Consider the following 15,253-nt stretch of genomic DNA (forward strand, 5'->3'; position numbering starts at 1 on the left):
AAGCAGCAAAAAGAAAATCATGGACTGTGAAATGAAAATTAACACAGAACCAGGAATTCATGGACTGGAATCCACCTCAATAAGGAGATCAATTTCTGCTTACTCCAAGAAAGCTCTCTGTGTTACTGTGGTTTAATCCACAAAAACTTTCACTATAAAAATTGGGTCTTTTTACAATGAATTAAGAACATAAACAGCCTCCTATTCTTAGAACATTGATGGTCTTAATAATGGTTTCCTGGAGAATCGTATAAATGTGGTGGGTTTTTGTATCATGGCTAACTTACTGCTACAGTCTTTGGACGGCATTGAGAATCCACTTAACTTTTGCACCAAGGTCATACTGGTTAATAGTCACAGAGGCACAATATCGAGATAGATCCTGGTTGATGCCAATGGTTTTACTAGAGTACATTTAGGTCTGTTTACTTGTACTTTTACTAAAGTACATTGTTTGAGTACTTTCTCCACCACTGGTTGATGCATTGGTAAGATATCCATGGCGTGGGCTCCACACAGACCGACTGGTAATGAAGGATCTTAAAGTGGAGTGGCCACACAGGCCTCATCTCAAGGATTAAATCTTATCGGAACCAGAGGTCTTTTTCTGTTGTCCCAGCAAGGTCTGAGCTCCACATGCAGTAACTTGATACAGGGTGTGGCAAAAGAATCACAATTTCATGATCACATATTTTTTTTACTTAATTAGGCATCTTAGTGGTCAGACCACATCCTAAGAGATAACATATAAAAGCAGGAAGAGCAGAGTGAAGGGCACATTCGTCTCCAGATCAAAGCCACTGACAGGAGAAAATGTTGGGGTTTGTTGCTTTCATCCTTGGTGCCGTTTTCCTGATTGCCAAATCCAGTGAGTAATATTTTGCTAAATACTATCATTCTCTTGTTCATAATTTTTTCCCTTAATCAAGGGTCTCGTTTGATGCTGTTGTGTGAAAATTTGTATCTGGATATCTTCCTGTGTTAGGTCATGGTTCTGAGATTATCAATGGGAAAGAAGTGAAGCCACACTCCTTGCCTTTCATGGCTCTGCTGGAATCACATGAGTCAGTTTGTGGAGGAACTTTAATTGATTCCAATTGGGTTCTGACTGCTGCGCACTGCGAGGGGTAAGAACAATTTTCATTTTTCTTATTTATATGCTATTGGTGTGCATTTCAAGTAGCATTAAAAATAAAGAATATAATGTGTTGCTACATTGACTGGTATTGGTATTCATACTGCACATTTCTAAGTTACCGCAGCAGCTAGTCATGCCACAAAGGAAATCTAGACATGGTTATGTAAGCTGCAGCGTGTGTGTAAGCAGTTAAAAGAGGCTAAAAGAGATAGAGGAAAAGATAGAACCTACAACATGCTGATCTGACAAACAAGAACGCAAAATAGGTTTTATTGTGTTTTGTATAAATTCAGATTTATCCTTCATTACTCAAAAGTATAGTTAAGATAGGTTACAACTTCACCATACCAATTGTGATGAAAAAAATATTAAAGAGGATGTGTAATTCATCAGTCTTCGTATTCAGCAGTAATAATAGAAAGAATGTTAAATTGAATTTACAACTAAATTTACATAGTAAACCATCAATATCTCATTATTATGCAAGCTCTAATCTGTTAGATCTTAAGTTCCTTTCTGGCACTATGTTATTGCTCTCTCAGCATGAAGACTGTGATGTTGGGAGTGCACTCCATCAAGAACAAGGAAAAGGAAAAACCATACAGGCAGGTCTTTGGAGTGAAGAAAAGTTTTCCTCACCCTAGTTTTAATAACAAAACCTATGACAATGACTTCATGTTGCTCAAGGTAAGTTTGCTTTGCAAAATTAATGATTTTGTCTGGTCAACATAAAATTTAATTCACTGGGAAAATATTAAAGATTAAGACTCTACATATATTTATATTTCACAATTAACTTTACTTTCACTTGATTATTGGTTATCATTTACTTACTGATGTATTGAAACATTTCCTTTCAATTATTTTCTGGTTTCTTTTTTTAAAATTGTTCATTCAGGGGTTCCTTCTCACTATACTTTGTAAATTGTGTATTTAATATTTAACATTTAACAATATTTGAACAAACTTTCAACATTTTATCTATGCTATTATTTTTTAGATATATTATAGTACAATAAGTGTGATTTTTACTTTCCAGCTGGAAAAGGCAGTGAAGCAAACCAAATGGGTGAAACCTCTCAAGCTGACTACAGTTGTCAAAGATCCAGAAGAAGGTTCAGTCTGTATGGTGGCTGGATGGGGAAGAACCAAAATGAATGGAACTGGGTCAGATGTTTTGATGTCAGTCAATGTAACTGTGGTTGGCAGAAAGAAGTGCAACACACCGGCTTTTTACCATCATACCATAACTGACAACATGATTTGTGCTGGGTGGAATGGGAACATCCAAGCTGACAGCTGTCAGGTAAGTGACAATTTATGCAAATATAAAATGTTGTGATTTTCACAAAATTGCATTTTATATATTTCTTCTCTCTGCAGGGGGATTCTGGTGGGCCATTACTTTGTAATGGAGTTGTCGTTGGAGTTACATCTTTTGGGGATGGGTGTGGACTCAAAACCAAACCTGGCGTGTACGCTTTCCTCACCAAAGATCACCTTGACTGGATCAAGAAGACAATGAACCAATGAGATAATGAATAAGCCTTGGTTGAATGTTGCCGTTTTACTCAACCACTTTTCTTGCTCTCTTATGTTATACAATTTGCTTCTTAAAGATGTATGCGCAGGCAATGATTGAACAAATAAAAACTGAGCTTTGGCTTGTTACAGCAAACTTTGAAACCTGTTTGTGTAAATCACTTTATTAAAGGATTAAAAAGTAAAATATCATACTTCTGGCCCTGTACCACTAGATTAGCCACTTACAAAAACCTCTGAGTGTGGTGCTTTCTATGACAGCTGTAGCTGTACCGTCTCAAACAAACACTGTTTAAAAACAGCAGCAAATATACTTCCAAAATTGATGGAATTGCAAAGATCTAAAAATGATCTTCACATGAGCAGATATAACATTTTGGTGGATGGTTGTTTTAAGACAGCAGAAGATGACTTTGGTTTCAGTCTCAGTTTGACAAGCTGTTATTTTAAGTTTGTGGGCAAAAACATAACTGTTGACGCCAACAACCCCAAGGAATCAGACAACTTGAAAATGCAACAACACCCTTCAAAGTACTCAAGGGTAATAGTTTTTCCAATTAAAATGCAAAATAAGTTTATTCTTTTCTTTATATTTTTCTCCAGCAATAAAGTTTAATAAAGAGCCTCACACCTGCTTTAATAAATTTGGCATAGTTTTAAAAACTGTTTTTTGTCCATTTCCGTGACAAAAACCAGAACTTTCCTCACATTACCCTTGCAGGGATATGGATGACAACAGACAGTCTTGCACTGAATGAGAGTTGAGCAGGAGTTTATTTAGGCAGCAACAGAGGTGAGAGGAATCACCAGTAGGAGCAGGAAGAGCAGTTCTCCAAGTTGACAGTATCTCTGATAAATAATCATGTAAGGTCTGGAAAAAGTTGCCACTTGTCTCCTCTCAGGGTCTGTGTGATGTCAATAAAATTAAAACCGTCCACCACAGTGCTGTTAGCCACCATGAGAAGTGCTAAACATTGCCACTTCAGAAGCGGTAGATCTGACCTCATTTCATGATCACACCTATTTTGCCGATTCATGCATTTCCATGATCCACCCACATCCTTTGAGACTAAGGCATAAAGAGCAGGTTGAGCATTGTGAGGGTCTTAACACGTCAAACACCCTGATAGGAGGAAATGTTCTGTCTGAGGGATTTCATTGGTTTCATTCTCTCTGCCTTGTTTCTGATCAAATTCAGTGAGTAATACTTACTTAAATATTGTCATTTTCTTATTAATGCAATATTTCTCCTTAGCTAAGGATTCAGCTTTCTCCTGTCACATCAAAAATTGTTTCTGGATGTATTGCCAGGTCATGGTTCTGAGATTATCAACGGGAGAGAAGTGAAACCCCACTCGTTGCCCTACATGGCTCTGCTGGAGTCAAGCACACCACTCTGTGGGGGAATATTAATTGATCCAAAATGGATTCTGACTGCTGCACACTGCAAGAAGTAAGAACAATATTTTTTTTTCTTATTTTGTAAGCATTCAGAATGGTTAGAAATAGAAAATACAATCCAGTTTTTCATTGGCTGTTTGTGCATATGTTGTTTTCTCTTGCACTTCCAGCCAAATTAAGCAATGTATAGGTTTGTAACAGGAAACTATCGCTCTGCATTTTTGGATGTTGTGCCCCGTGCAATTCAAGAGCAAACTGAGTAGATGGCCTGAGTAGATAGCAACAGAAAGCCATTTTTTCTTGCTTTGCATGTGTGGAGTGTTTGTTGCTGTTTGTATAATCAGGAAAAAAGTAGACCAAAAAAGGGGATTTAGTTAAAAACTATTCACCACCAGATTTTATAATAGTATGATTCTATGATTCAGACTGAGCAATGCCTGGCCAGCTCATAAGAATATTAAGAAATGTCTGAGTCTTTTGTGAAGTTGTATTTCTACACCCTAAAGTATTTCTAAGTTTGCATGCATAACACAGTCAACATTTAAGCACATAGCATGTGAAGGAAGGAAAAGATGTCTTATGTTTAGGTACAAATGTCACTCGCTTCAAGAAACCTCAAAAGCCACAAAGATTCAGAAAACTGTCATCCTCTATTAAGCATTTTGCATTTGAACTTTAAGTTTAATTTTCCAATTGAGCAACAAGTTTTGAGAGATTTAGCAACACGTAAATCTAGGTCAGAGTCAGAATACTGATTATGACTCATTAACATGTTCTTATTGTATGTTACTTCCTGCTTTATGTATATACATATTTAATACATACAGTTTTATCATTCATTACTCAAACTTGAGACCAAAGTCAAGGTGGGTTTAAGCTTTTATTCTCCAGCTGTAAGAAAAAATATCAAGGATAATCTGTAATTCATCAGTCCTGCTGTGGAATATTAAAAGACTTGTTCAGAAAGGAAAAGGTTATAAACAGTTGAAACCAGATGCCTTTACTAATATCTTAATATCTGACTGTTCTGTCAGACATGTTTAGCCACTGTGTTTTTGTTCTCTCCCAGGATTAAGACTGTGTTGCTGGGGGTGCACTCCATCAAAGAAAAGAAGAAGGAACAGCAGTTCAGGCAGATCCGTAAGGTGAAGAGAAGTGTTCCCCATCCTTGCTATGATAGCAAAGAAAAAAACAACGATCTCATGTTGCTCAAGGTAACTTTACAAAAAGTAGTGATGTTATCTATGCTGCCATTGTTTCTAATATAAAATAATAGTGATACTTTCTTTTCCAGCTGGACAAAGCAGTGAAGCAAACCAAATGGGTGACACCGCTCAAGCTGAATAAAGTTGTCAAAGAGCCAGCAGCCGGTTCAGTCTGTAAGGTGGCTGGATGGGGAAAAACCAAAATGGATGCATCTACTATGTCAGATGTTTTGATGTCGACCAATGTGACTGTGATTGACAGAATGAAATGCAACTCAAAAGATTATTACAATCTTGCTCCTTATATAACTAGGAACATGATATGCGCCGGGTGGAATGGCAAAATCAAAGCTGACACTTGTCAGGTAAGTGGGCCTAAGAGCTGTTTACACAAATTTAAATGTTGCTGTTTCCCTAAAATGCATTTTATATATTTGTTCTCTCTGTAGGGAGATTCAGGAGGGCCCATATTGTGCAATGAAGATTTAGTTGGCGTTACATCTTTTGGGCGTGACTGTGGAATTCAAAACAAACCTGGCGTCTACGCTTTACTTACTGAAGATAACCTCAACTGGGTCAAGAAGACAATGAAGAAAAGTGAATAAACCTGGCTTTTCATCCTTGCTGTTTAACTCTTTCAAGCACTTTTGCAATTCCATTTGAATTTAACTTGCATTATGTTGCTGAAAAATGTATGCGCAGACAAGTGAACAAAACTGAGTTACATCAAACCTTGAAAATAGTTTTTGAAAACCTGTTTAAAAGAATAATGAATAAAATATTATATTTATGGCCATGTACTGTCAGATTAGTCAATTCCAATGACCTTTGTGTGTGTGTTTTCCTACCAGGGCACTAGGTGATGCTCTCTGCTACAGCTAGAATGCTGCTATACCTACAACTAAAACCAGTTGTATGAAGACCAAAAGAAAGTTAACTATTATTTCCATGGTTTGACTTGAAGGTGATGGAAAGCAAGTGATGCTATTCAAATGGTCCACATTTCAGACATATATCAAGACTGAAGATAAAACAATGGCAAAAAGATGTTGACATTTTCTTGAGTTATTATTAGTAACAAACAGCAGATAAGCCAGGTTTTCCATGTTACTAACCATGGAAGACAATGACAGAATTACAAAAACAGTCTTTGATTTTATCTGTAGCAATGTTGTCAGCATCTTAATTTAGTGAGCAAAATCAAATACAGTGGACTACTGGTTTTGTGGACTTGGGGATCAAAGCTGCCTGAGAAATGTTAAAATCAGCTAATACTGGGGACCTCAACCAAAAATGCTATCTGCCTGTTTTAATAGTTCAAACTGGCCTGCCTTACTATGCATTGATAAGCATGGAGAAACCCTCCTCTTAATGCTACTGCAGAATCTTGATGCTGCAGCAAATCAGAGTCCAAGAAAATAAATGGCACTCATGGATTGGCTGCGTTGCAACTGTCACTCAATAGCGTGTCTGAGCAACATCGTGACAAGGTATGTTTCAGCTTCCCATGATGCATTTTCTTTTGAATATTTTAGATATGCTCTATGAAACAAATCTACCAACATGCAGACTTCCTGCAAATAATTTGGATTCCTGTTGTCATGTCCTCCTCCTCCATCGCCTTGTTGAAGTGAACATTCAGATAAACTCCTCTCCAAAATGACCACAGACCAGAGGGACTCTTTACTGTACTGAAGCCAGTTGGAGTAGGGTAAAACTGAGAAGTGTGAACATGCACATTTTCAAAAATAATACGCAGCAGCAAACAATAGTTTACACTTAAATGTACAATAAATTTGCTCAGGAGGTAATATTTAGCTAAAGACTGTAAAAGTTCCTATAAAACAAATGCTGCCTTCTTACAAACACCTGCATTATTCTAAATCGACAGAAATATCAAATTCAAATTCCAGTGCTTTCAAAGACCAGTTCAAACTTAAAGAAGTTGCGATGTTACTGAGAAAATCCCCATACTTCCTATCTCCTGCATTGTCTCCTTTCTGTGATATCATCAAACGATGGCAGACTCTGAAATGTAATACCTAATTCTGCCACTAGATGGAAACTAAGTCAACATTCTTACTGTATAAAACTGTTGAAATGCCAATAAAATACATGTTATACAAATAATTTTGCACATGCTGAACCGTGAATAAATATGAAGATCCTTTAAATCTGTAGGTAAAACACTGACTGACTGAGAACAATACCACAGAATGACTCATTTAAAAAATGTGTCATTCTGTGTCACCTCTGACCTTATAGGTTTTGTAAAAATACCTTGTTGACAATACTCACGGTACGCTATTTTACAGATTAATAATGCAAGAATTATTTTATATATGCTCAGAAATAACTCAAACAAGCAATATTTAAATGGAACCAAGTAGAAAATAACTAATTATTTTATGGGTCTCAAATGTTGGCCTCAATAGAAGAAAAGTGTACAGTTTCATGCCAAAAAAAAAAAACAGAACTTTTTTTTCCAGGAAATCCTTGTTTAACGAATCCATGTTCCCATGTCTGATTTTAAGTTAAACATTTTATTTCATTTTCATTTCCATTTGAGTTTTCAGAACAACATCCAACTGGAGGGTTGCTGGTGCAAAAAGCTTTGCCCCGATGTTCCCACAGTAACCACCACCGCATTCACTACATAATATAGATGTTCTCAATGCCACAAAATGTTTCCATTCTTGAATTGAATTCATGCACTGAGATCATAACTCAGTGCATGAAATTTGAATATTGAAGTCTCCTCTGCTCATGACTTTGTTCTCACCTGTTTGTACTCTGAGCTGCATGTTGAGGAAATAAAAATTAAAATAAAAACCTGCACCTCACAGCTGCTGAAGGGCTTTGGTTCTGATCTAGTGTTACCACAGACTTCAGCTTACCAGATCACTACATGTGTTTGCTGAATCATGCTGTTCCATGGTCAGACCACATCCTTTGACAAGCACAGATAAAGGGTGAGGGTCAGCATCCTGAGGGGCGCATTCACCTCCAGACCAAAGACTGAGACAAGACAAAATGTTCTCTCTGAGGGGTATCATTGCCCTTTTCCTTATGATCAACTCAAGTGAGTAATATCTTGTGTGCTGCCATTTTACTTGAGAAGAAAGATAATATCACCTCTTTACTATTATGGGATGTGTTGCACCTTTTTGCTTTCTGTGTCAGGTTACGGATCTGAGATTATCAATGGGAAAGAAGTGAAGAACCACTCGTTGCCCTACATGGCTCTGCTGGAGTCAAGCGAACCAGTCTGTGGGGGAATATTAATTGATCCAAACTGGGTTCTGACTGCTGCACACTGTGAAGGGTAAAAACAGGAACTCTTTTATGCATTTAGTTTGCTTTGTTGTGCACTGTGCAAATCACAAACCGGTATTTCAAAGCAAGATATTTTCAACTTCTGTGTTTTATACCTAAAGTGTGTTTGTGTCACTACTGACAGTTTTTTTTATTGGATGGTGGTGACTACAACCTCCAATCATTTTTAATGTTGACTTGAATATGATCATAACAAATACAATAATTTTATGGCCTGCAATTTTACTAACCTCTTTATTTCCAAAATTGCCTTGCTATTTACCACACAGGCTTAAATGTAGTGTTTCTTGCTCCAGACCCATTTACTGTGTAATATGTTGTTGCTGTCTCAGTATTAAGACTGTGTTGCTGGGGGTGCACTCCATCAAGGAGAAGAAGAATGAACAGCAGTTCAGGCAGATCCTTAAGGTGTCAAGAAGTGTTCCTCATCCTTGCTTTGATAGCAAAGAAAAAAACAACGATCTCATGTTGCTCAAGGTAACTTTACAAAATTAGTAATCTGTACTGACATTGTTCATAACATAAAATAACAGTCATATTTTATTTTCCAGCTGGACAAGGAAGTGAAACAAACCCAATGGGTGACACCTCTCAAGCTGAATGAAGCTGTCAAAGAGCCAGCAGCCGGTTCAGTCTGTATGGTGGCTGGATGGGGACAAACCAAAAAAGGCAGAGCTACTTTGTCAGATGTTCTGATGTCAGCCAATGTGACTGTGATCGACAGAATGAAATGCAACTCAAAAAAATATTACCAACTTCATCCATACATAACTAAGAACATGATATGTGCTGGGGCCAGTGGTAAAATCAAAGGTGACACTTGTCAGGTAAGAGATCCTAATGGTAGTTTACACTAAGATAAAATGCTATTGTTCCCGTAAAATGCCGGTTTTCCTTTCTTCTCTATGTAGGGAGATTCAGGAGGACCAATACTGTGCAATGGAGATGTAGTTGGTGTCGCGTCTTTCGGTTACAAGTGTGGAATCAAAAACAAGCCTGGCGTCTACGCTTTCCTTACCGAAGATCACCTGAAGTGGATCAAGAAGACAATGAAGACACCTGCAAATGAATAAAGGTTGTTCTTGAGTTGCTGTTTCAACTATTGTTTTGCTGTCCGTTGTAATTCAGCCTGCATTATGTTAGCAAAAAGCGTATGTACAAACACCAAATGAACAAATAAAATGCTGAATTTTTACTTCTCACAGCAAGGCTTGAGCTATTTCTGAAAACCACTTTAAACGAATAAAGAGAAAAAATATTTATTTTCTTGCTCTGTACTATCGGACTAGCCATTAACAATCAGAGTGGATCCTTTCCAGATGCAAAAAAATGCACTTTTTTTTTTGACAATCTTTGTTTAAGGAAGAAGTGTGCCCAAGTTTGTTTTCAAGCTGAAGTATATTTGTGCCCATATTTGCTATGATAATAAAATAAAAGCAAAAATAAAATGTGTGTCATTTCCCTCTTTCCTCCTCTGAATGTGTGACTGCCAGGTGTGGCTTCCAGACGGAGCTAATCAGGAGTAATCAGAACGAGCATTTAGGGGAGGATTTTCACAAGACCACAAAATGTACCCATTGTTATTGAATAGTTATTCTCCATTGATTTTGAAGACTTAAGTCTATTCTGCTGCTGGCTCTACGCTCCCACCAATCTTCAAATGTGAGCTGCAACAAACAAACAAAACCTTCACTTCACAGCTGCTGAATAGCATTGATTCCGGAGGCACTAAGTGGCTCAGTTGGCAGCGCAGATGAACGATGTGTTGAGGTTGTTGCTTGTGATGCAGTTGTCCTGGGCTTGACTCCTTTATGTCAGCCCCTTCTCTCTTAGCCCTCTTTCTTGTTAGATTGTTGTTTACGACAGACTTCTAATACTAAAAAAATAAACTGGTTCTGATCTGGTAAATGTCAAAACACATTTCAGATTGATAGTGTTCATCAAAACATTTCATGCGTTTTGCTGACTCATGAATTTCCATGGTCAAACCACATCCTTTGAGAAACACACATAAAGGAGAAGGGCGAGCATCGTGAGGGTTGCATTCGTCTCCAGATCAAAGTCTGAGAAAAAAGGAAATGTTCTCTCCGACGGGTTGTACTGCTTTCATCCTCTGTGCCCTTTTCCTGATTATGAACTCATGTGAGTAATATCTTAATTGTTGTCACTCTTTGTTAAAAAAAAAAATCCCATTTCTTGATTCCATATTTTTACCTTTTTGAGTGGGCTTGGATGTCTTCCTGTGCTAGGTCGTGGTTCTGTCATCATCAATGGGCATGAAGTTGAGCCACACTCTGTGCCCTTCATGGCTTTTCTGATGTCAAGTAAATTCTGCGGAGGAACATTAATTGATCGAAAATGGGTGCTGACTGCTGCACACTGCGGAAAGTAGGAATTATAAAATATTTTTATTTCATTGAGGTTTCACCTGGTAAAGAAATTATTCAAAATATTAGCAGGAAAGTGTTATTTGAGTTACAAAAATTGATTCTCCAATAGTTTTCATCTCCAATAGTTTTCAAACTAATGGGGAATATTTAGGTCTCTAAAAGTTTTATTAAAGATTTTTAAATAAAACAGTGAGCCACTTCATTTTTTACTGATTCTTAAGAAATAGTAAGACCCAGGAAAGCTCAATCTGGTCTAAGACCAAAGATGTCCAGATAGCCTTCATCTCTACTTTTTTTTAAAGATTTGTAAACAAACACCTTGCAAATCTGCTTTTTTTTTATTATATATAAACATTTACTGTGGGCTGTTTTCTATTCATATATTAACAGCAACCAAAATACCAAGTCCAGGTTGTCATAATATGTCAGTGAGAACAGGGTTTTGTAATGAGCATACAGTCTACACTCATTTTACATTTCAAAGTAAAACCTTAAAGGCTAAGAACAAGACAAAGGAAGAAAAAAATGTGATGCAATAAGGTGCAAGTACCACTCACTTCGAGAAACCACAAAAGCCACACGACTTTAGAAAAAAGTTGTTCTCTGAGAAACGTTTAAATTTCAACATTAAGCTTCATTTTCCAAATAAACAATATCATTTAAAAAAAAAGATCAGCATCCAGGAAGACAAATTAGAGAAGAATGCAAAAGACTAAAATGAGCAGAATAAAATTTTTCAGATCAAAATATGTCAGAAGACCTGAAAACTGAAAGTGCTCTCCATCCAGTCTGACTGAGCTAAACTTTAGCTAACGTTAGCTGAGGAACAGCCCAAGTTTGCATGGCAATGCCCACAACTGGTAGCAACATGCTCTAAACGTTTTGCAGGTGTCATCGCAGAAAGAAGTATTAACTCAGGGGAGTAAAATACCAATGTATCACACACTTTTCACATTTTAATTTCTTAAAAATCTAAATATATATTTTCCTTTCACCTAACATTTTTAATTGGTATGAAATCCCAACACAATACGTTATTTACTTAACATGGTTCTAATGTGACAAAAAATAAAATAAAATAAAATAATATATATATATATAGCTACATTAAATAATCATCACATTGAACCACCCCACATCATAAAAATATCTGCTTCTCTCTTATCAGCTCAAGATTTGTGAAGCTTAACAATTAAATAATCTTAAAATGTAGTTCATGTCAATTCCATAATAATTCACTTATTATAAAATAAACTATAATAGACTGATTCCCATATATTAGGGTAGTAGACCTTCATGGTGTCATGACTATGGACATGCTCCATAAATCTAACACAATATTGTGGTTTTGCTTTTGCAGCTTTAAGACTGTGTTACTGGGCGTGCACTCCATCAAAAATGAGAAAACAGAAAAGAAGTACCGGCAGGTCCGTAAGGTGAAGAGAAGTGTGCCTCATGATAAATATGATAATAATACAAAAGTCCATGATCTCATGTTGCTCAAGGTAAGATAAGCTTTTAAAATAAGAGGAAGCTTATGCACAGATATGCTTTGGAAAAATACTCAAGAAATACGATACAACGTCAACAAAAAGTTGGTTTAACTTTAGTTTTACTTTAGATAAGGTATGAAGTTGCTTCAGTGATCTTCAGTCATATCTGTTATTAGTCTTTAAGTCCACACGCTCAAATAATTGCTTGAACCAGCTTTAAGAATCAAGCTCTTTCAGATCTGAAGCAATGGTAAAGGCTACTCTTTTGTGTCTATTATATAACTCTGAACAATTTCAACTTTGATCTATTTTCCCCTTTCAGCTGGACAAACCAGTGAAGGAAACCAAATGGGTCAAAGTTCACCAGCTGAACAGTGTTGTCAAAGACCCAGCAGCTGGCTCTGCCTGTCTGGTGGCTGGATGGGGAGCAACCAGCAAAAATAGCAACGTCCTATCAGATGTTTTGATGTCTGCTAATGTCACTGTGATTGATAGAGAAAAGTGCAACTCTCCACACCACTATAACCACATACCATATATTACCAAGGACATGATATGTGCAGGGCCAAATGGGAAGAAAAGTGATGCTGACACCTGTAAGGTAAAGGAGCCTTTTAGCCAATTTTAAAACATTATTACCTTAAAATGATTTTCACGCGTTTCTTCTTTCTCTTAGGGTGATTCTGGAGGACCAATGTTGTGTAGAGGAGTTCTAGTTGGAGTCACATCTTTCGGAGGATCCAAGACTGAGCCCTGCGGATCAGTGAAGAGGCCTGGAGTTTACACTTTCCTATCAGAAGACCATCTTACCTGGATCAAGAAGACGATGAAGACCTCAGAAGCTGAATAACTTTTCTGAATGATACAGTTAGTTTATGTAACTATGTTTTGTTGTTCTTTTTGTTTGACCTGCATTTTGTTGCAAAAACTGGGTATACATGCAAATTACAAATAAAAAAAAACAAAGACACCATAAACTCTGTTGTTGCACTGCCATGAGGACTGTCGAATTTGGTTGCCATGACAACCAAATTAGCAAAACCATTAAAAAAAAAGAAAAACTATATATCTCTCATATTGTAGTGAAATCAGCATACAAATTACACTTGTGTGAGTGGTTGTGTGTGTTCTTGTATATATTACAGAGGACTTATTTCACAATAATTACCAACAAAGAGGGAGCTTTCCCTCGTCCCACGTTTTTGCTGTTCTACTATGCTCTACTAGTTAGATTTAGAGGTAGGAATGAAAGTCAATACAAAGTTTTTATATTGTATAGAGGAACACGAATATTTGTGTTATCAGCGTACACAAAATGCATCACACACTGTTACTTTGTCTCTTAGAAAATGGTTGTGCCTCACTACTCTTTAAAATACTTTTTTCCCCCACCCTAACAATAATAAGTAAAAAGGTAGAATAATCAAGTTTTTACAGCCTACAGAATAAGGAGCAACGCTACAAATCAAACCTTCATTTCCTCATTTATAGTGAAGAGTTACATATTTACTTCACTGAAGCTCTTGTTTCCATATCACAAACTTCTCAAGGATCAAATATTTGGTCTGAGTTTTAACATTTTAACATTGATGAGAATGGAGAATGACTGTCAGGAGCCAATTATCTGTTAATAAAGGTCACTAATTGAACTGATAGTGTTTGAACTGACAGGTCAACTAATAAGTTCCTGTAATAAATCATGTTTTTCAGCGATCTCGCTGCAGCAGTGGTGGAAGCAGTGTGTTCTTGATGAAGAAAGGTGAAACCACACATGTGATGTGACACTCTCAAGAAAATGTTTCTGAACTTTGATGACAAAGCTTATCATCTGTTTTAATAATGAAATGAAAACTTTCCACATTTCAATGCAATTTACTTGTTTTATTGAAGAAAATCAAATTAAGACAATAGCGTATTTTTTCTGATCTAAATCTAACAAAATTTAGAAGGAAGCTGCATTAGTTTTGATTTGATATTAATTCCAGGTTACTTCTGTGGATCACAATAAAAAGCAGAAGGAAGTCCAGTTCACTTCAATATCGACTGATTTAAACAAGAACAATACTGTTGTGTAGATCAACGAAAGTCAAAACTAACCATCCAAATGCATATTAGAGTCCAGAAAAGTTTAGATTTTTCTGTGGAGAAATGTTTATGTGTCATGTAAGAATGAGAGAAAACATCAGCAGCGATATCCTTTATGGCTCCTGGAAAACAGACACAGAGGACTACATTTAAAACCGAAACATAAAAACAAGCAGAGCAGCAGACCAGAGACATCAAAACAATGAACCCAAATCAACAATGTATAAGAAGAGAGAAACTCTATTTGGGTTTACAGAACTCTGCAGAATCTGCATAGCCAACCCAAACGCCGGCATGTAGTGGCAGAGTGAATGTGGTCTGAACTCTGTGGAGGAGAGTCATGGTTTCAGAGACGCTGTAGAAGGACAGAATACCTGCTCTGTGATCCAGGTACACTCCCACTCTGGAGGAACCAGGACCTGAGATGGAGGTCCAGATGTTGTTGTGACCAAATCTATGATAACTGTTTTGGTAACACTCTAAAGCCCAAGACTTGTCATTACCTCCAAATCCATGTTCATTCCCACTTCCTACTCTGCTCATATTCTTGTATGCAACTGCTACATAAATTAGTATCCCGCTCCACTCCACCTCCCAGTAACAGCGTCCAGTCAGACCCTCTCCACTCAGGACCTGACGCCATCCAGTGAATCTGTCTGGATG

The 15,253-nt window shown here is 37.0% G+C and overlaps 3 protein-coding genes across 3 annotated transcripts in view; 2 read left to right on the forward strand and 1 right to left on the reverse strand.

Moving 5' to 3' along the window:
• Window positions 1–13,418, forward strand: part of LOC103142038 (uncharacterized) — a 14,372-nt gene extending 954 nt beyond the window's left edge. The window contains exons 4-13 of the mRNA XM_007557895.2: window positions 1,748–1,825; window positions 2,178–2,444; window positions 2,522–2,670; window positions 5,151–5,295; window positions 5,376–5,460; window positions 8,279–8,368; window positions 8,470–8,611; window positions 12,373–12,517; window positions 12,828–13,106; window positions 13,182–13,418. Of these exons, the coding sequence (XP_007557957.2) occupies window positions 1,748–1,825; window positions 2,178–2,444; window positions 2,522–2,670; window positions 5,151–5,295; window positions 5,376–5,460; window positions 8,279–8,368; window positions 8,470–8,611; window positions 12,373–12,517; window positions 12,828–13,106; window positions 13,182–13,355 (1,554 nt within the window). The 3' untranslated portion in view covers window positions 13,356–13,418. The remainder of the gene's footprint in view (window positions 1–1,747; window positions 1,826–2,177; window positions 2,445–2,521; window positions 2,671–5,150; window positions 5,296–5,375; window positions 5,461–8,278; window positions 8,369–8,469; window positions 8,612–12,372; window positions 12,518–12,827; window positions 13,107–13,181) is intronic.
• LOC103142063 (granzyme A-like) lies at window positions 3,583–6,076 on the forward strand. Its single transcript, XM_016674199.1, has 5 exons — window positions 3,583–3,877; window positions 3,992–4,133; window positions 5,151–5,295; window positions 5,376–5,651; window positions 5,736–6,076. Exons 1-5 carry the CDS (start codon window positions 3,817–3,819, stop codon window positions 5,889–5,891), a joined length of 780 nt encoding a protein of 259 aa, XP_016529685.1. The 5' UTR covers window positions 3,583–3,816; the 3' UTR covers window positions 5,892–6,076.
• A 1,285-nt stretch (window positions 13,419–14,703) lies between the features above and the next one.
• Window positions 14,704–15,253, reverse strand: part of LOC103142064 (E3 ubiquitin/ISG15 ligase TRIM25-like) — a 1,465-nt gene continuing 915 nt past the window's right edge. Inside the window, exons 2-3 of the mRNA XM_007557924.1 lie at window positions 14,845–14,915; window positions 14,704–14,712 (exon numbers count right to left, since the gene is read on the reverse strand). Coding sequence (XP_007557986.1) covers window positions 14,704–14,712; window positions 14,845–14,915 — 80 coding nt within the window. The remainder of the gene's footprint in view (window positions 14,713–14,844; window positions 14,916–15,253) is intronic.

Source organism: Poecilia formosa, unplaced genomic scaffold (genome assembly GCF_000485575.1).
Source record: "Poecilia formosa unplaced genomic scaffold, Poecilia_formosa-5.1.2 Scaffold92, whole genome shotgun sequence".
NCBI classification, from domain to species: domain Eukaryota; kingdom Metazoa; phylum Chordata; class Actinopteri; order Cyprinodontiformes; family Poeciliidae; genus Poecilia; species Poecilia formosa.

Coding starts and splice junctions, on each gene's coding strand:
- LOC103142063 (XM_016674199.1), top strand. CDS start 3,817: ATGTTCTGTCTGAGGGATTTCATTGGTTTCATTCTCTCTGCCTTGTTT. Junction 3,878..3,991: donor CTTGTTTCTGATCAAATTCA/GTGAGTAATACT, acceptor ATGTATTGCCAG/GTCATGGTTCTGAGATTATC. Junction 5,652..5,735: donor TCAAAGCTGACACTTGTCAG/GTAAGTGGGCCT, acceptor TTCTCTCTGTAG/GGAGATTCAGGAGGGCCCAT.